Source organism: Perognathus longimembris, chromosome 19 (assembly GCF_023159225.1).
Source record: "Perognathus longimembris pacificus isolate PPM17 chromosome 19, ASM2315922v1, whole genome shotgun sequence".
In the NCBI taxonomy this organism is placed as follows: domain Eukaryota; kingdom Metazoa; phylum Chordata; class Mammalia; order Rodentia; family Heteromyidae; genus Perognathus; species Perognathus longimembris.
The window spans coordinates 22,531,279-22,552,073 of NC_063179.1; the positions used below are offsets into that span (position 1 = coordinate 22,531,279).

At 39.6% G+C, this 20,795-nt stretch overlaps 1 protein-coding gene across 2 annotated transcripts in view; it reads right to left on the reverse strand.

Annotated features, from left to right (window-relative positions):
• Nucleotides 1-954: 954 nt before the first annotated feature.
• Dab2 (DAB adaptor protein 2) overlaps nucleotides 955-20,795 on the reverse strand; it is a 24,192-nt gene continuing 4,351 nt past the window's right edge. Inside the window, exons 4-14 of one of the 2 annotated variants that reach the window (XM_048368509.1) lie at nucleotides 18,010-18,141; nucleotides 17,377-17,457; nucleotides 16,982-17,008; nucleotides 16,670-16,723; nucleotides 15,951-16,013; nucleotides 10,096-10,734; nucleotides 8,894-9,056; nucleotides 3,673-4,296; nucleotides 2,568-2,677; nucleotides 2,034-2,100; nucleotides 955-1,478 (exon numbers count right to left, since the gene is read on the reverse strand). In XM_048368509.1, coding sequence (XP_048224466.1) covers nucleotides 1,477-1,478; nucleotides 2,034-2,100; nucleotides 2,568-2,677; nucleotides 3,673-4,296; nucleotides 8,894-9,056; nucleotides 10,096-10,734; nucleotides 15,951-16,013; nucleotides 16,670-16,723; nucleotides 16,982-17,008; nucleotides 17,377-17,457; nucleotides 18,010-18,141 — 1,962 coding nt within the window. In that variant the 3' untranslated portion in view covers nucleotides 955-1,476. The remainder of the gene's footprint in view (nucleotides 1,479-2,033; nucleotides 2,101-2,567; nucleotides 2,678-3,672; nucleotides 4,297-8,893; nucleotides 9,057-10,095; nucleotides 10,735-15,950; nucleotides 16,014-16,669; nucleotides 16,724-16,981; nucleotides 17,009-17,376; nucleotides 17,458-18,009; nucleotides 18,142-20,795) is intronic. The other variant, XM_048368511.1, reaches the window with a different exon arrangement.

The window sequence follows — 20,795 nt, forward strand, 5'->3', positions numbered from 1 at the left end:
TCAAGTACTACAATTAAACATAAAACCACAGGACTTCAGCTTGGACTACTTAGGGGTGAATCAATAGAGGTTCACAAGGCCACCTTCTTATTTTAATCCTGAGCAGTCATTCTCGTCTTCGACCAAAAGGTGGCATTGTATGGGGTCGATCAACACCCACAAAAAAAACCTGAGCATTAAGAGATAACATTTAAAAAACTCAACATAAAACAAAAATCATTTTGGCAAGCACAAACCCTTCACAACTGTGCTAACAATAAAAGTGAACATGAATTGGCCACATTTCCAAGGTTACAAGGAGAAAACATATTGCAGATATTTAGATTTTCAATAATCACCCTAAGTTACTTGTTCATCTCCCATTTGTCTTCTTCATAATAGCTCTGAGATTGGGGCTTCCAGAAAGTTTTCTAGTTACTTTATCAAGGCCTAGTCTGACTCCCAGTAAGGATCTGACGCATTTGGCACAGTCACATTTAGGCTCATGACGTGTTTGTTGTGTTGCTCTTCAGAATATGATCCTTCGTTGCTGAGTTGAGTTCACATTCTTCCCCTCATTAACTGCTCATCTGGGACTTCAGCTCAAAGAGGATAGTCTCTTGGTCCATGGGGGGCAGAGGGTGGGTGCAGGTTGTGCCCACTTGCCATTCTATCTCCTGGATTAGCCACGGGACAGAATGGAGCTCCAGATCTATGAATCATTTCTTTTTTTTTTTTTTGTCCCCATGAATATCTGTTCCTTGTAAAAGGGAGGTAATGCTATATGAACCAAGAATGAAACAGACTGAAACAAAGATTCAGAGGGAAAGATGAGGAGAGGTGAATAATGCTTTCCTTCTTCTGCAATATAATTAGCAGAAGATTAGAAAACAGCCTTGGCCTTGGGAGAAATTAATCTTCAGAGAAAGGAGAAACAACCTATGTAAAAGGTCATCAGAGGTATTAGATTTCAAAGGGTCTGAGGAGAAGCTGGACTTGCCTCTGTTTTTATTTAAAAAATTTCTCTGTAAGAGACTGAAAGAAGTTGTGTTTAAAGATGGCACCTTGCTGCATTAGAATCTTTAGGTTTTGCTGTAAAATGATTTTGACTTGGAAGGATTTGGACATTTATTCAAGATCGAACAGTAGGATGGGTTGTGGTCACTGCATCTCCCAACCAGAGGTCAAAGGCAGAGTGTTCTAGAAGGTTCTAGGAACGTAACAGGCAAAGGTTCTCTAGGAAAGCTACTTCATTTACATTTAAGCTAGAGAATGTATGAATTTATTTTAGGTAAAGCCATAGATTCAATTTTGCTTTAGCTTACACAGAAAGTGAAAGGCATTTTAAGAGTGGAAAAAGCAACAAGAAATAAGGCAATGGATAATATGTCAAAGTTGGACCAAGGACAGAGAGGTCAGGACAGGTCTGGCTATTAGCTTTGTCCTTGGCTCCTAAAGCCAACTTTCGTGTTCCTCTGGCTAATCGACATTCCAAGTTCCTAGAGAAATATGGAGGAGCAAATAAAAAAAGCATGTGGTTAGAATGAGAATATACTAAATATCAAGTCCTTATTGAAAATGCATCCCCTAAGGCTGACAGGAAAATTGACTAGGATAATGAATGAGAATATTTAATAAAGAGATGAACACAAATGCTCAATAATATTAGCCATTTTCAGAGTGCTTCTCATTCAGTGTACTAATTTAAAAACTCATTGCTGTTATTGTTAATCTTCGTGTCTATATTATCAATTAAATGGTTATAGGCATCTATGTATAAGAAAAAACAGTGTACATAGGATTTGGTATTGCCTAGATTCATGTATCTGTTGGGGGTGTGACTATATTCCTATTTTTTATATACTTAAGAATTCTTTTCCTAAAAAAATCTTTTTCTTAAGTGCCCAATTTAGCCATTATTTAATTAGCTAAGTATACAGTTCCACTTAGTTACTCCAAAATTACAGATATTTAAGAAATAAGACCTCACCTTTCCTCTCATGACATTTCTAAGCACCACCCCCAAGATAAGCTCAGTAGGATATTTTACTTACAGAAGGCAAAAGGATTTCCGAACCGATCCCTACACACATCAGAAGATGCAGGCTGAGGGGAAACCATCTAAAAACATAAAACCATCCAGTCAACAAAAAGTCATAACATTCAAAACACCTTTATATCAAGTCCCTACATTCCTTAAAAAAACACTCAGACATTTGTATTGTTCTAACATGATTCATGTATACTATTTATTCAAGATCGAAAGTAAAGCAAGGAAAGATCACTTCAATCATAGGTGGGAAGTTAAGAACCAAAGCCTTTACATGGACTTGTAAGGTAGTATGTGGGGGTCAACCTTCTCCCCAAATGCTCTCACTAGCCAACTGCAGTGAGCTATAATGAATGTTTCCTATAATATCACTTCTCAGATTCAAGTAGTATAAAGGAATGGGCACACAATGACAATAATCAAAGGTCCATCTGAAACAGTCTCCACAATTACAACACTATTAAACATGGGAGATGAATTCGGGAGGTAGCTACATTTGCACAGTCTGTGGGGCACCGGATTCGGGAGTCCTACTTACAGAGGGCTGGGCTGGGCTGAAGTGGCCTTTAGAGAAAGGGTTTTCGAAAGCGTTCTCAGCAGATTTGGTAACTGGCAGGGCACTTTGTCTGGGAGTTGGCTTTGGTGGTTCTAGAAGGTGACAAAACAAAGCAATCAGGAGACAACTTTTCCCTCCATTACAGAACACATTGTCTTCCAGTCAGCTTATATTGCAAATAAACTTAGTGTGATACTTCTGAAATGTACATTGAGAGAATATAAACCACCATCCTTTTTTAAATAAACACATAAGATGATGCTAAGCAAAATGAACTCCAAGAGATGGAAATAAGTGGTTTATCACTATTGTTATTTTCAATGTATCATGTGAAATTCTGCCCTTTTTTGGTCTTTCTTCCCCAAGGTTTTACCCCTGATGTCACTGTAACTGGTTTTGGTAGCCTGGGTATTGTATATACATTTATCGGAACTAGGGAAGAGAAGGGGAACATCAAAGTGGAGAGACAAAGGGTAAAAGGCTAACCAAATGCAACAGAAATATTCACAAGACAATGTGCTATAAACCAACTGTACAACCGGGGAGGGGTGGATGGGAGGGGAGGGGATTGGGGAAGGTGGGAGAAAAAAAGGGAGAAGGTAACAAGTTTGATAAGAAATGTACTTACTGCCCTATGTATGAAATTGTAACCCCTCTGTACATCACTTTGACAATAAATAATTTTTTAAAAACCCACCACCACCACCACTACCTACAAAGATTCCTAGTTATTGTTACAGGTAACTGCACCGCCCTCCCTTCCCTTCTCAGAACAGAAAGCTTGCATATTCAGAATTCCCCCCTTTTTTTTTAAGGAGGCAGAATATAGTTAAAGCTAATAATATCCAGCTCTCCAAGGCCAGGAACCCTAACATTTCAATAGCTCTGGGAAGCCCTTTCAGGCTCTGTCACTAGAGGGCAGCAATGAGCTAGCACTAAGAATTACCTAAAAGGTTCATGTTCATGTTGCCCCTAAACCTAAATACCAAAGTGGTTGGAAAAGAGCTCTTCTGGGGGACTTCCTGGGCCAGTATGACAGCAGAAATTTTGGTTGTCAGGGTAAGGTAGAGAGTAGTGAGTGGCTTACCATTGATCTTGCTCAACAGTTGATTGGCATCAAAATCATCATGGTCTGCATTCTCCTGAGGGATGCCAACTTTACTGTTGAAGTAACTGGAGAAGGCGCTGGAAGTCCCAGTGGCAGGTTGCTCTCCTTTCCTTGCAGGTACAATGGGTGGTTGCCGCAGCTGGAAGTCCTTAAACATTTCTTTGACTTCTTTGACTTCTGTATCTGCAAGCGGGTCTAAGGCAGTGAAGGCATCGCTGGGGATATCTTTTGGAGGACCAGTTCTGGGAGGTGGCTGAGGAGGAGTGGCCAGAGAGGACAGCATAGAAGACGGCTGAGTGGACATGGAAGTAGGGGGGAAAATATTGCTCTGAAAAGGATTCCCCAAAGGGCTTGTTGATGACCAGGCGTTGGGTGCCACAGATGCAGAAGAACCCCAAATGACAGGGGCTGGAGGAGTGGAGGCTACAAAAGACGAAGGCTGACTCCAGCCTTGAATAGCTTGATTTGTACCAAAAACGACTGGCTGACCAAAACCTGATGGTTGAGCCCCCAGCATAGCTCCAGGGACCGTTGTAGTGGGCTGATTGAAGACCACAGGTGTATTCCAAGGTCCGGCTTGAGGGGGTGTAACTGGCACACCAGCTGGAGGAAGAAAGAGACAATGCTCACCAGGAGACAACAGGTTTGCAGGGGATTGATTCTCTTTTTGTTTTATTAATTAGCGAATATCAATTACCCAACATACTGGCATTTCACTGTGACATTTTCTCATATGCACATATCATACTCCGATCCACATGGGTTAGCTAGTTCAAACAGTATAGGTAGCATACAAATACTAGTTGTATTACAAAGGTCTTGTTCTTCTTACCACATTGTTTTGATTTTCAGCATTGGAAAGGCATATGCTTCCTAATATGGGTCATGGAGATGAGGGTGAGCTCTTAACACCATACACACAGACACACACATACACGAGCACATGCACATGCACACACACACACACACACACACACATATTTATTGTTGTGTTTCAAATGACTAGATCAGAGCCCACCAATATCACAAAACTGATTTGTTGGGTGACCCCATTTGTATATTCAAACCACACTCACTACAAAGTAATTCTGTAAGATAATCCATCTGGCTCTTTGACTCCTCAGTTTGGTCTTTTCATTTAGCAGCTGCCTTCTGTCAAGAGGCTTATGGAAAAGAGCTATTATGCATGTGCATGAGGCCTCAGCATGCTTCTATCCCAAAGAAACTATTTCAAAGTTTTCTTGCTTTCTAACGCTGCCAAAGTTGACATAAAGAGAAGATAAAATTTAGCCAATTTAGGCAAGTCACAGCAGAGGATCACAGGAGCCCAATAGCTATACCCTTATGAACCCATAAGATAATGCTAAGTGAAATGAACTCCATGTTATGAAAATGATTGTCATATCACAGTTGTAAATACTTTCAACATGCCATATGTAACTGTAGCCTCTATTATTGATGATATTCCTGTATCACCTTCCTGTGGTTGTACCTACACTATCTTTGTATCTTATCTGAATATATTGGAAACCGGGTATACTGGTATTAGAACCAGGAAATTGGAAGGGAATACCAAAATTGAGAGACAGAGGGTAAAAAAAAGACAAACAACTACAAAAGCAATACTTACAAACAGTTTGGTGAAAATGAACTGAACAACTGAACAACTCATGGAGGGGAGGGGAGAGGGAGGAATGAGGGACGAGGTAACAAACAGTACAAGAAATGTATCCAATGCCTAATGTATGAAACTGTAACCTCTCTGTAATTCAGTTTGATAATAAAATATATATATATAAATAAAAAAATTTAGCCAATGCCAAGATAGTTTTAGACTTTTATAAATGAGAATGGAGAGTAAAGGCTATTACCCTAGGAGAGCTGTTTCATATAAAAATGCTTCCTGTCTGTGTCACTAACCCTTTCCAGAAGTTACAACAGAATATTGAAATAAGGAAGGAGAGAGAAGACAAGGAGAAACTAATATCCTTCTCAGGTAACTGGCACGTGATCTCTCCAGGTGAATGGCTGCATTCCCAACATCATTGTCACGTTCATTTGGAATTAAAACAATTCAAATATTTCTATCTGACCCTTTCTCTTGAGAGACTTGTTCCCGGATCTTGTTCTAATATAGAGGACATTTTCTTTCCTGTCTTCCCAAGTGTACTAATGAACCAGTTAACCTGTCACTACTAACAAAATAAACCTAAATTCAGTTCCATATTTATTGGTGGTACTGATGTTCTGTCCTGAAAAACCTACTTGCTTTGAGGTTTGGGAGCATAATATTCTTTCAGCAAGAGTTTTCTAACTGACCGGTTGAATGGAAACAAATCCCTTTGTATAAGGACTGAAAGATAAAGTTTAAAATGTTTTCTAATCTAATAAGAAAAGGCCCTCAAGCTATGCTTGGGAATTACTTTTGCTTCTAAAGTGAGAAATACTTTGAAAATGGAAGTTAAAGGCTGACTGGGCAGATTTCTGGTCTTGGATCTCTGTAGTACTTGACTTCTGTGCTGTCATGAATGCTGTTCACCCAGCTAGCCAGGAATACATTTGTTGCATTCACAGAGAGTGGCAGATTTTAGAACAGGTCACCTTCCTTCCTCAATAAGCTTTTTTTCATCGTAAACGAAATAAATAAAGAATATAATTAAAAGTGGGAAGGTCATAATAATGCTCCTGGAGACTCCAAACCCAGCACACTCCCCTCTCATTCTGTCCCACTGTTATTCAACAAGATATAGGGTTGGTCTTTTTAATGGTATCTTAATTCAAATACTGATTTCCCAGCCAGAAATTAGTCTTCATTTACATTAAAGAATATGTTTATACTTTCAAAAGACCAATTCTCTTACATTATACATACAGGTCTTGAAAGTGGGTTTCAATAAAAATTATTGCTAATATTCTTTTTAAAGTTTCTTTAAAACTTATTAACTGAACGGAGGATTACTTATGATTTCTGCCAATTAGATGTCCAAGATAAAATAGAATAAAATAAAAGGCTAGGTGCTAGTGGCTCATGTCTGGAATATTAGCTACCCAAGAGGCTGAGTTCAGAGGATTGTGGTTCAAAGCCAGCCTAGGCAGGAAAATCCATGAAGAAAGCCAGAAGTGGAGCTGTGGGTCACATAGCATGACACTAGGCTTGAATGAAAAGGCTGAGAGACAGCACCCAAACCACTAAGTGCAAGCCCCAGTACCAGAACAACAACAAAAAAGAATTTTATTATCTTTCATGTTGGACTACTTGTCTTTCCTTGGGAAAATGCATGCCTTGCCTTCAGTTTTCAATCAGATCAATGAGAGTATTATTTGTGTGCAAGTCAAATATATTTTCCAGGAATTAAAGGCTTTCCCAGTAACTATTTAAGGCCAGCCTTCATTGCCATCCAACAGATTGTAGCCATTGTATTTCTAAGACATTTATGACCCAGCTGGAGAAAACAGGGCAAGGATTAAGAAAAAAAGGGAGTGTGGCATAAAGCATTAATTTTATTACCTTCTGAAGCTAGATCAAAACACAGGGTAACAAGTCAAAGCGGAGCTAGCTCAGCTTTCTGTAATACCCACTCCCCAACCCCCCAAGATTTGCAAAGGAGACAGTCTCCCAGCTGGGTCTAGCGGAAGCCAGACCTCCAACCTTCCACGGTTGGCTGAGGATCCCTGTGAGTGGACAGGGGCTATACTGTGGGGCTCAGTTTGAGTTCCATGTCCAAACTTGGAAAGATCATCAGTATTCTGCAGTTGTATACCCCAAGGCCTCCACAGGGGCACCTAGCCAACAAGCTTCACTTAGTCTGAATAAATTAACAGTTATAGGGTCCAGCTGTATTTTCAAGCTGACTTGTTAAATATTGGCTGTAAAAATTCTTCAGGGCATTGATATGAGACTACAAAGGGCTGTGATGTGGTCCAGTCTCCAGCACTGCATGCGAGTTCTCTGCCTTTTTCTCTGAGGGGAAGGCACCAACCTGCCTCGTGGGGAGAGGCAGCAAATAGAGCAATGCCCACAGACACACAAAATATTAAAGGGAAGTCTCTTGATGGTAAATTCCCAGATGATGCCCAGAACACATTGGCTTCTCACACTCACCTGGATTTCAGCCACTCAGCAGTTAGGGGAGCACCTACGTCTAAGATGATTGAATCGATTCATTGTGACAGAACTAAAATATTTCTTTTGCAGGAAAATAACACAGAAAGATACACACACACACACACACACACACAGAGAGACAGAGAGACAGAGAGACAGAGAGAGATCTTGATGACTGTCTCTGTAGGAGACAGAGAAAGCCAAGATCACTAGTTAGAATTTACCAAGGGAGAAAGACAGTCCTTCTTCATCTATGGTCCCCCACCTCCCAAGCCAGATTCTACTTTGAGTTTGTAGAGATGCCAAGAAGCATAAAAACAAAGACAGTGCCCAGCAAGGCACCCAAAGCTATTGCTGAGATTTCTGAAAACTGTACTGTAGAATGTGAAAAGAACTGGAAGCTATGGGCTGAGTAACAGGACAAGCGCTCAGACAAGGTCCCTTCAGGGTCCCTTCACCATGAGTCTGCAGGAAGAGGCTCTGTGGCCCACACGAGCCAGAGGAACATGTATCAACGAGAAACTCAGCACATCCTGGATATCTGATCAAACTCCATCATTTCCTATAATTCGGTATTCCTTCCAACGTCAGCTTAAACTATACCCCTGTTGGGCCATAGAATGTTTCAAAAAGAGATGCAGGCATTGAGAGGAGGTAGACCTCTACTCTATCATAGGAGGTCACATAGAAAGGATGAATGTTACTGCTTTTCCAACACAGACCATGCAATAGACTCTCCCATGTCAATTCTGTTTTGCCACGGAAGCTAGTCTGAGTTCAGAATTCCTGACAACCCCCAGGACAGGAAGACATTGCTAGTTTTTCAGGTACATGCAATAGTAAACAAACAAACACACAAACTAGGATTTCCTGTCATGCAGCAATTCCCAAGCCAAATTCCAGTTACCATACAGTTCACATGGGCTTGGATGGCACAGAAGGAACAAAGTTTTAAAAAGAAAGGCTTGGGTTCTCCAGTCTTGCGCTGATGGAAGCGTCCATAGAGAGGAAGGGCTTCCTTCTGGAACATAATCATTTCCTGGTGAACATCACAGTATCCTTCCTAGGATTCTTCCTAGGCTCCTAGGAACCTACCTAGACTTGCAAGGGGCCCCACTGGGGCAGGAACACTTGTTTTGAACAGATCCAGAGGGTTGGTCTGTGGGGTTGCAGGTTGTCCTGTAGGTGGCATCTGGCCTGGAGGTTCTGAGGCAGGAGGAGCAAAGATGTCTGATGCAAGCAAGTCATTTGCTGGAGACTGACAGGACAGGGCGGGGGAGGGATGGAGGGAGAAGAGTTAGCAACAGTGAAATACAGCTTTGATCTGTCTCTTATTCTTTATCCCAAACTTGAGATCCACATGAAAGGATTTTTTTCTATTACTAATAATCAATTACTATTACCAAAATAACAACAGAAAAGACCAAGGGGGGAATGAAAAATGCAAATCACCTCAGTGGGTTAACTACTATTGGGTCTCAGTGATTGATAGCACCTTGGACTTAGCAAAGTAAAATCTGCTTTTGTTCTTTTTACTTTTTACATCTATTATGGGTTTGGTCTTCTTATTGGCTAAAAGCTTGAAGCCAGGAAAGAAAGGACCACTGTAAATTAGTATCTTAAGCAATTTTGATCATTCCATTGGGTTTAAATTAGACAACATAGGGGCGATACACTTTAAATCATTACACAGACCTGCATATTTCTACAAGAGTTTCTTAAGAAAAAAAAACACCTATACCTACAAAAACTGCATTTTGCATTGCTTTTGGGTGAAGCTGGTGAGAGTAGAGGTCATAGTATATTAGTAAGTTTCCTCGGAGACACTGGGTTATTAAGTCAATATTTGAAAGACGAAATAGGCTAGAGAATGTTATATCAGCCTCTTGGTATTCATTAATAGAGTACAACAGATGTGCAGGGCAGGTGTTAGTGTGGGGATGGGAAAAGGGGAATCACAAGAACTCTTGCCCCTCCCCTCCCAGAACATGAGGATCAAACTTACCAGCAGTACAGAAGCATAGCAGCATTAAAAATGAAACAAAACAACAACAACTTGTGTTTAGTAGTAAGTGACAAGGCATGCAAACAGAAAGCAGCGAGGAACACTACTGCAAAGCTCAGAAAGAATGACGATTAAAGGGAAGCCGTCCTGGAGACTCAAAGTGCCTCATCCACCCTCTAGTTCACAGCCACACGGGAAGCCACAAGCGCAGCAGGGAAGAGAGCTTGCTTCACACCACCCTCCGGTACCGAGCATGCGCTCTGCTAATGGATATGTGGAGAAGACAATTCACCTTAGCAGTCCTTCTGCCTCTTCCTGGTTTGGTACTTTGTGGAGGTGGGATAATGGCTATGGAGTCATGTGGAGAGGACTGGACAGGGTTTTCCAAGTCCTGCTTCACGCCATTCGATACGGATAGTCCTTTGAGAGGGCTTCCCACAAAAGGGTTGGGGGAAGATTTGGTATGGAAGCCGTTCTGTTCTCTTTCAGATACCCCATTTTGAGTTCTCACGGCTGGCTGGCTTTGCCACGGGCCAGCCTGAGATTCCTGTTTGCCAGTCCGGTTAGAGATTTGGTCAAATTGTTGACCAAAGTAATCAACATCACCATTCAGGGGCCCATTACTCAGGGGAGTAGACAAGCTACTCAAATTCTCTTTCTTCTGCTCTGGAGATTTGAGAGAATCAAACGAAGAGGGTGTCGATTGGTCTGGTTGTGCAAAAGGATCGTCACGGAAAGGATCAGGATTAGGGGTGGGAAAGAAGTTGAGATTGGCAGAAAAGGCATTTTCAGGCAAGAAGGCTGCCTGAGGCTTTGGTCGAGGAAGAGAGCAGGAGGTGATGCCGTTTGTTAAGAATGGATTTTCTTTTAAAGAATTCTGATTGGTGACGATTTCAGAGTTTAGATCCACTAACAGGATATCTTTGCTTTCCTAGCACATTTGGGAAGAAAAAAACAAAAACAAAGAAAGAAAGTGTTAGTCCATGTTATGACTTCAAATGAGAAAACTACATACAAATGACCAGGATTATCAAAATTCCCATTAGATTTGGTGTTGAGAACCTGGGAGGCTGTCATCCCTCCTCATCAACTGCTCCCTGGAAGTGTTGACTAGCCATGGACTAGGTTCTCCAGCTCCCCGCCCCCATTTTTATTTAAGTCTCAGAGTTGTTAGCCCTTCATTAACTGACACCTTACTGTGCTCACCTTAGTTCCTACACACAGATGGAGCTCGTTATCTGAATTCTTTCAATCCTTGCCTTTGAAAGTCTTAAGGGAATTGATTGTGTTGATGCAGAAAATCATTGTATTTGATACTCAAGATCTATTTCTCTAATACATTGTGCTTGAGTGTGTTAAGTGACTTTGCAACCTTGGTCTTCTTACCTGATTTGTGTTCTATGTCTTCTATTGAACTCCTAGTGCTATTAGCACCACATCTTCAGCGAATGAATTTATTACTATATTTTTCATATTTTATAGTTAATTTGCAGTGCTGAAAATTGAACTCAGTGATTCATGCATGCCACACAAGCATTCTACCACTCTGCTATATCCCTTGCCTCATAGTTTATAGTTATGAATGATTACGTGTAAACCTTTTGGCAAGCACATTTCCCTATAATTGACCCAGTTCTTTTCTCCAGATGGGGGTGTGGAGGAAAGATTTTTTTTTTTTTTACTTTTTTACCACAGCCTGCAAGTAGGTCTCCTTAGTTTATGGCTATTGTTGAAGGTGTTAGCCAAGTTGTACCACCCTCATCCCACCCTCCAATCTCTTCCTTGTCCATATTCTGTCTATATTGTCCTTTGAGATTAATTCAGATGTCACACAATTAATATCTTGTACATAACATGGCTTGCAGTTGCCTGTGTTGCAGGCAGTGATCTTATTTATTTAGCATTGGGGTCAATTTGTTACTCTTAATTTGTATATAACAAAGAGATATGAGTTTAAGATGTAATATTAACATATGACAGGAACAGCTACTCGTGGCTCAAGTGTAACTCCAGCTATATTGTAGACAGAGATTGGGAAGCTCATGGTTTGAAGATAATTTAGACAAAAAAGCAAGATTATATTCAAAGTATAACTTGCACAAACAGTTAGGGGTATGGCTCAAATGGCAAAGCACCTGTCTAGCAAAAATTTAGGCTCCTAAGTTTAAACCTAAGAATTGAAAAAAAATGATTATGGAAACTATAACCAAGATCTAATTCTATTTTCTCTCTAACATAACAGAAGAAGATTAGATTTTAGTTATTTGTTATCTTCATTATGATATAAATTTGGGGGAGATAAATATAGCAGACCTATGCTGGGTCACTGGTGGCTCACGCCTGTAATACTAGCTACTCAGGAGGCTGAGATCTGAGGATTGCAGTTCCAAGCCAGCCTGGGATGGAAAGTCCCATGAGACTCATCTCCAATAAATCACTCAAAAATTGGAAGTGGCACAGGGCTCAAGTGGTAGAGTGCTAGCCTTGAGCACAAAGAGGCTCAGGGACAATGTCCAGGCCCTGAGTTCAAGCCCTATGACTGACAAAAATAATAGTATGCCTGATTAGCCTAGAACATCTTTTATTTTAATGGAATAATTATCATTTCCCCTGAGATAGGAAGAATCATATTGACAGACGTTTCTGACTGACTCTGATTCATTAAATTCTTAATTGTGCTAACCATAGAAGATTACTAGCAATAAGCATTGCTCTGCCAAATGAGAGTAAGGAAGATATCTAGTGTTATTTGATCAAGGGGATAAAAACAACTTTAAAGGAATATTAACCTTCCAAACCAGTAAGTGCAAAAAGTCTCCAATAGGGCTCCTTGTTGTATAGAAAAAAGATCAACTTTGAAATACAAAAAAAAAGTTCAGATTCTATTTTATATCCATAGAAGATACAACAAAATCAGACTTAAAATCCTTTCTCTTTCCTTACTTCAAATCATAAAAGTACATTTTAAAGCCAGATTTCCTCTTTATAACTGAAAGAGTCAATCATAATGGAGAATTTGTGATTGAAAATTAATTTAATTAAAGAAATGGATCGAATAAACTATCAATAAAGGGAGGTTTAAACAATCAAGATGTAGGGCAACATGAATTACAAAAGCTTGTGATTTCAGCATTCATTCATTTGTTCTGTGCCACCTGTAGGTTAGAACAGATGGGTGTTCACGGCTGGCAGAGTTCTCCTTTTCAAATACTTCCAAAGAAGTTCTTAGGACACCAAACAGGAGCCACAATGTTAGACTTCTGAATAGTCACCCTATAAGTAAAATGTATAAGGCTCTCCTCAGGTTGGTGTAGTTAATCCAAGGTCAAGTCTATGTCATAGACCATGATGGATGGATGAGATTCCCCATCCACACCTTGATCAGAACTTTCTAGCTTCTTTCCCTGACTGCCGATACTACCCACTTAGCCACCATTTGAGGCACAGGTCCTGAAGACATGAAACTGAATTACAGTCTGTTGTTTCTTTAAAGGAACTCTGAGAAAAGGAGCCAGTTGGAGAGGTATCTGTGCAAAGACAAGGAAGACAAGGAAACAGTTCTGTAGCTCTTCTTTGGTTAGCTAATCTCCTGTAACCTTTTAAGGTACCAAACTGAGGACTTCTCCACTCAAAGCCTTCTGTGCTTCCTGCTACTTCTCACATGTTTTAACATAAACTTCATTTGGCCAACTGTCAAAATGACCCACAATAAGCAACTGATTTGATTCTGGCCCAACTACTATCCATTTCTCTATACATTTTAAAGACCCTACTCAAATTCAGGTTCCTTACAAAAACTTTTCCTACTAATTTTTCTATTTCAGTTTTCTGCACTGGTTTCTTAGGGGTATATACAAGCACACACATGATGGTTAACCTTGGTTCTCTGATCCTAAACCTTGGACCAGATTTAATTTCCTTGATAGTGGACCATGCCTTACATACTTCTCACACTAATAGTGATTTCCAACTGTCAAATAGTTAAATGTCAAGAGCATGCACCTTCCTGCCCCTCTTTCTTTCTGAAGCAATGGGAAAGCACAGTGCTCAAGGAGATTTCCAAAAGAAAGAGAATGTCTTAAGCCTGAAGGACATCACTTAAGTTTACAACGAGAGTATTATTTGAAATGCACAAAAGCTTTGTGTATCAGACTAATCGTGCTCAAAAACTTAGATAATTTTGATATCTTTTTTACTTCAGAAGCATCTTCTAGAGCAATTCCTGAGAGAAGTGAATATTTTTAACCATATTGGTTTTGTCACATAGAGAGAACTCTATTTTATGGCTTATGAAAATGGAGCCAGCACATAATTATCCCTGTTCAGTTTTTCCTTACTTATCAAAATACCATCTACTCAGAATTTCAACAAGTCAAAATTCTTAAACTAAAAGTTGAAGACATCTGCATGAAGATCATTCACACTGTCTTCCATTTCCTTTTGCAGAATAGTCCAGAAATCTTCACAAGCAAGTTAACCAGTCAGCTCTTCCATGCCTCTTCCTTGTAATTCCATTTCATGTCTTCAGTGAGTGCCCTCTCTACAGGAATGCTACACTTAGGAGGCCCAGTATTCAGGTATTGACTTCCTTTGGGGGAGGTGGCTACTAATGCAGGGGAGGTCAAAGTTTAGAAATCAAAAGGACCTTAAAACTAGGGTGGGCTCTTTCATGGCCATTTAATCTGATATTTGAAAAACTATACAAAGGCTAGAGACATGACTCAGAAGAGTGTCTGCCCACCAAACATATGGTCCAGAGTTCAAACCTCAGTACTTCAAAGGAAAAGGAAAGAAAGAAAGAGAGAGAAAAGAGAGAAACAAAGACAGAGAGAGAGGGAGGGAGGGAAGGAGGGAGGGAGGGAGGGAGGGAGAAAGGGAGGGAGGGAGGCAGAAAGAAAAGTCTGCCCCTAAAATAATAGCAGACATTATAAGGAATGGATGTTTCAATAAACAAGTAAGTCAGGATTCAGTGCTGAAAAGATCATTAAGCAGCTTCTCTGACAGGCTTGATAGTCCCTCTAAATGCCACCATGCAGGGTGATTCTCACATGGCAGAGCAGTGAGGACTTGCTCCCCTCCTCAGCTGACCTAGGTGTTTTGCACTGAGGTTTTACACCCTGGCATTCTGGGCAGAACTCTGGAAATTGAGACTCTTCCTCCATTGTCAACCTACTACTTGAATCCTGTGACCTTCTGGGTCAAGCAGGGTTACTTGGTATTGTCCTGTCTCAATAGACAGGTATTTTCTAGAATCATTATCTGTTTGTCCAGTGATATTTTCTCACCCTTCATGTTCAAGTCTATAAAGTCTTCTCTTTGGGCATTATCTAAACCTGCAGACTTGATAATACCCTGTAACTGACATCAATTAATAAGCTTTGTGGTTAGTAACATTGATTCCTGCTAAATTGTAAGTTCCTTGACCACAATATGTCACACATCTTAATTACTGCTGGGCCTTGCCAATAAAAAGTACTCAAAAACTGGTAAGTATATACTATAAGTTGCCAGATGTTATTCAAACTTATGTGGATATTCTCATTCGAAGCCTGTTTTAATAGGTCTGAAGACTGAAGTCTTGAATGTGGACTTTGTTCTTGGGTAAATGAGGAAATGTGTCTGAATCAACACTTTCTTGTCTCTACAAGAAAATATTGGCTCATTCTCACAGTCAATCTACAATACTGAGAAGATCTGACACACTATATAATGTGTTTTCAAAAATTAATTGTAACAAGGTCAGACTTTAGTTGAATGTAATTGAGCCTATTCAATGTCATACTTTATGACAAACTTATGCCACTAAAAGTCAGTAAGAAAGAATGCAAAACATTAGAAAGCCAGAATGCCAGAATGCTTCATGATTAATCATACTTCCTTCCAGTAGGCTATGACCTGAAGTAATACCAAGAAGGTCTACATTGCCTGATCAACCGCTAAGCACTATTATTGTTTCTGAATGAGTGCTGATGACTTTCTATGGTGACTTTAGATTAGATTGTTTTCTAGAAGCCATTTATACTATATGTGGAAAATCAGCAGTCATCTTCCAGTTTCCAATGTGTTGCTCAAGATTTGTGGTTAATTTCCAATTTGAATTAGAGATGTCATTGCTATTACATTGCAAATTTAAAAACAAACACTTACTGTTGGACTATTTAGGTCAGGAGGTGTAGACATGTCCCCAAACAAATCCATCTGGTCAACACCCTTAAAAAAGTATTTGGATTAGATTCAGATGTGTCTACCAAAAAAAGAGGATTACTTTGTATATTGTTGTCATCATTGCTTTCCTAAACTAAGGAAAATAGTTGTCAAGAACTGCCTTGCAGTCAACTCATCCAAATTTGATATTGTGACAGTTAGGTCATGAATGGCACACATGTCTCCAAGCAAATAAATCTGGTTCAGATTTTCTACTTAAAAGATTATTTTGTATATTGACGTAAATACTGAACTTATGTTTAAGAAAATTGCTGTCATGATTGGATTTTCATATAGATTCAGAACACGTTATTAGCAACATCTATATGAAGGAGAATCCATGTTAGATGAGTAAGAAATGTAAGACTTCTCATATAAGCTAGGTAGGTGCTGGTGGCTCATCCCTATAATTCTAGCTACACAAGTGGCTGAGATTTGAGAATTTTGGTTCAGAGCCAGTCCAGACAGACAAATCCCAAACATATCTTAGCTCCCATTGATCATCAATAAAGCTAGAACTGGAGGTATAACTCAAGTGTAGATTGTCAGCTATGAACACAAAAGCCAAGAAAGAGTGCAAGGCTCTGAGTTCAAGCCCTAGTACCAGCACACACACACACACACACACACACACACACACACACACACAATCACAAACATACCAATTTTAGTTTGGTGGTTTGATCATCAACAGCCATTAGGGACTCGCTTCCATTCTGACAAAAAAAAAAAAAAGAAAGAAAGCAAACATTTTAGTATTTCACTGACAAACTTCCTCTACAGAATTTAGTTTCCTTCAACATTAGCCTATGAAGCAGTTATGATTTTTGCATTCGTTATTTAACTATATACTTTTCATGACTAAAGAGATTATAAACAGTAATCAGCTGGGGTGAGGAAGAGCATGGGTAGGTAGCAACCAAGGGTTTATACACATCACACACAATTTGTAGGAAGTAAAGATGGGATTTTACCTCCAATGCTTTGTTGGCTTCTTCAGCCTAAAAAAGAAAGATAAAGATTTATCTAGAGGTTTTCAGGTACAAGGCTAGAAGAGCCCTGGTATATTTTTTCCTTATAAGTCCCGGATTTTCAGAGAATTTCTAGATTTAAGCAAGTTTTGACCTACAAAGGAGTCCTAAAATAATGTAAAGCTCAGAAGGAGAAAAGATTAGAGCCAGAGCTCAGAGACCTGAAGTGTCTACCATGCATTGCCATATTAGATTCTCAAAAGAAAAATTATTAACAAACAATTATATATTTAGAAGAATGCTATAGAATTCAACTTGCTAGGCAGGGCATATGTAGTGACAAGCTTAAAAATAGTCCTGGATATAATGTTTAACTCCGTTTATCAAGTAGTACTTACCTTTTTCTTTTCTTCTTCCTTCTTCTTTACATTATAGATAACTTGGAAAAGGTCTTTCAGATCAACAACTAATGGCTCAGCCTGAAGTAAAACAAAGCATTACTACTACTAATAATTACTACTACTAATATCCTGAATATTTTCTTCCTTTGTCTCCCATCAATTCTCAGGAGTGGTTTCTGTTTTCTCTTAAGGCTCCTCCTATCTCTACTTAGTGAGGACCTCATCACCCCATCTTCATCTTCAGATGCATAAGGAATAGCAGTGCTGGTAAACGGTATATAAATGTTCAGGAAATGGATATCACATTTGGATTTTCCAGATATTTAAACAAAGCATGACTATTTTTGAAGTTCTTTCAAGGTTTCTGGGAACATTTCACTATTCTTCTAAATGCATCATTAACCTTAGAAGACACTATTCTCAAAATTCTTGTGTTACACTCATGTGTGTAAGGGGCCGCTTGAGAAGTCTGCTTAGGCTGTTAGCCATTCTTTGAATTATTGTTGGCTAATGGAAACACTATTAGCCTAAGGAATTGTTTCCAACAAGTGGTCTAGTTGAGCGACAGACATTCCTACACTCACTAGAGGGTCACTCCCCAGGTGTCCGTACCTCAGATTTAGTGCTTACCTGTTGCCCTGTTTTTATTGCAAAAAACTGGTGCTGTCCTTCTCCTCCACACACATAACCAAATGCCCGGTTGTCCGTCACATCCCGGGCAATGAAAGATATCTTATTTACTGGATGTTCATGCTCTATTACCTTTAAAAGGAACATAAAGAATGACTTATTGAGAAGAATAGAATCTGTTTGTGCTTTCTTTAGGCATCAGATTCACATATGAAGGCATATACAAAGAAGTTAAAACATTTAAAGAAAGACATTTTAGTCTGTGGTTGAAGGCTAAGCTACATTTATTCTTGCTAGAAAGGTTTCCAAAATGGAAAGAGGCTGAAAAAAAACCCCTTCTGTTTCAAATGAAGAAAACAAAATTAAAAGGACTCTCTACCCCTAAGTTTTAATGTCCCATGCAAAGAAGATCTGCGAATGTATAAAGCAAACCTTAAACCAACACAAGGTAGCTTGGGTGTAGTGATGCACACTTGTTATCCCAGCTTCTTGGGAGAATAAGGCAGACACCCAGGCAACTAGCAAGATGAGGTTGCAAAGCAAAATAAAGCAAACAAAAATTCAAAACAAAACAAAACGAACCTTCCTATTTATCTAGAAAAGTGTTCAGAAGGATCCTTTGATGATGGCTGATGATGCTTCAAAGTGGACAATGTATAGTGTGTGTGTGTGTGTGTGTGTGTGTGTGTGTGTGTGTTAGTAAATTCTGGAAGTTAGCAAATGCTGTCATCAAGTATTTTTCTGAAGATCCATTATTACCCAGGAATTACTGTAGCAAGAACTTTAATGTCCTTCCCCTTCTTCTCCCTCTCATTCTCTACCCTTGGGTTTTTTTTCCTCCAAACTTACAACAATGTTCACTTCTTCAGAGTTATTAATAGGTGGCAGACTAGGACTTTTTTTATGCTTGTTTTGTTTTTTGCCAGTCCTGGGGCTTGAACTCAGGGCTTGAGCACTGTCCCTGGCTTCTTTTTGCTCAAGGCAGCACTCTGCCACTTGAGCCACAGCACCACTTCTGGCTTTTTCTATTTATGTGGTGCTGAGGAATCGAACCCAGGGCTTCATGCACACAAGGCAAGCACTCTACTACTAGGCCTTATTCCCAGCCCTTGGGATTTTTGTTGTTGTTGTTGTTTCTAAATGCCTCTGACCACTGAAAAGATCATGTTTGTATTTTGAGGACAGAGAGAATGCTGTGAGGGAAACTCCCCACTATTCTCTAGTGAGCCTGGAAGACGAAAGTTAAGAGTTGAAGGGTGGTGAGGAAGTCAGCGATGCCTGCGGAGGGAAGAGTGTGGGAGCTCCTGGATGTCCAGGCATGGAGTCTGCCAGGTGGATCTTGCAAGCCAGAAAATGGGAACCTCTAGGGAGGGATGAATAGTAACCAAAGGTCTTCATCCACTTTCGTGACAGGAACTAATTTTTTTCATCGTTTTGACAGAGGATCTTCTTACTATGTAGACCATGATGGCCTAGAACTCACAACAGTGAAAACCTGTTTTATAAGCAAAATTTTAAGAGATAAATATTATAAGGTTATGTTGAGTAGAAGGGGAAAAAAAACTATCCCAGAAGACTTGACCAATGGATAAGGATCAGAAACCAACAAGGCAAAACAAGAAGGTGTATTCATATGTGACAGAACAATAGCAACCACAATACAACAAGATTACATTTATAAGGTGAAGAGGCAAGGAAAAAAGCTATTTAAAAAAGCTTGCTGTCAGCATAACTCTAAATGGTGAAAAACTAAAGCCATTCCCTTTAAAATCAGGAACAAGGCAGGGATGTCCACTCTCTCCCCTGCTCTTCAACATAGTACTAGAATTCCTAGCCAGAGCAATTAGGCAAGAAGAAAATATAAAGGGGATCCAAATAGGAAAAGATGAAGTTAAACTTTCTCTCTTCGCAGATGACATGATCCTATACCTAAAGAATCCTATAGACTCTACCCCCAAGCTACTAGAGCTGATCCAAAATTTTGGCAAAGTTGCAGGATATAAAATAAACCTTCAAAAATCAATGGCCTTTCTCTATGCTAACAACCCGAAGACCGAGGCTGAAATCAGGAAAGCAACTCCTTTTGCAATAGCTCCCAAAAACATAAAATACCTAGGAATAACCTTAACCAAAGAAGTGAAAGACCTCTTTGATGAGAACTTTAAAAGCTTGAAAAATGAAATTAAGTCAGAACTAAGAAAATGGAAAAACCTCCCATGCTCCTGGATTGGGAGGATTAATATAATCAAAATGGCAATATTGCCAAAGGCTATCTACAAATTCAATGCAATACCCATTAATATCCCAACACCATTCTTTAATGAAATAGAGGAAGCAATCCAGAAATTCATATGGAACAATAAAAGACCTAGAATAGCAAAAACAATCCTAAGCAGAAAGAACAGTGCTGGAGGAATTACAATACCCAACTTCAAGCTGTATTATAAAGCTATAGTAATAAAAACAGCTTGGTATTGGCACCAGAACAGGCCTGAAGACCAATGGAACAGAATTGAAGACCCAGAATTGAACCCACAGAACTACGCCTACTTAATCTTTGATAAAGGAGCTAAAACAATAGTATGGAAGAAAGATAGCCTCTTTAACAAATGGTGCTGGCAAAACTGGCTCAACACATGCAACAAACTAAAACTAGATCCTTATATATCACCCTGCACAAAAATCAATACCAAATGGATTAAAAACCTTGAAATCAAAACAGGCACCCTGAAAACACTAAAGGAAGGAGTAGGAGAAACACTTGGGCTCCTTGGCACAGGACAGAA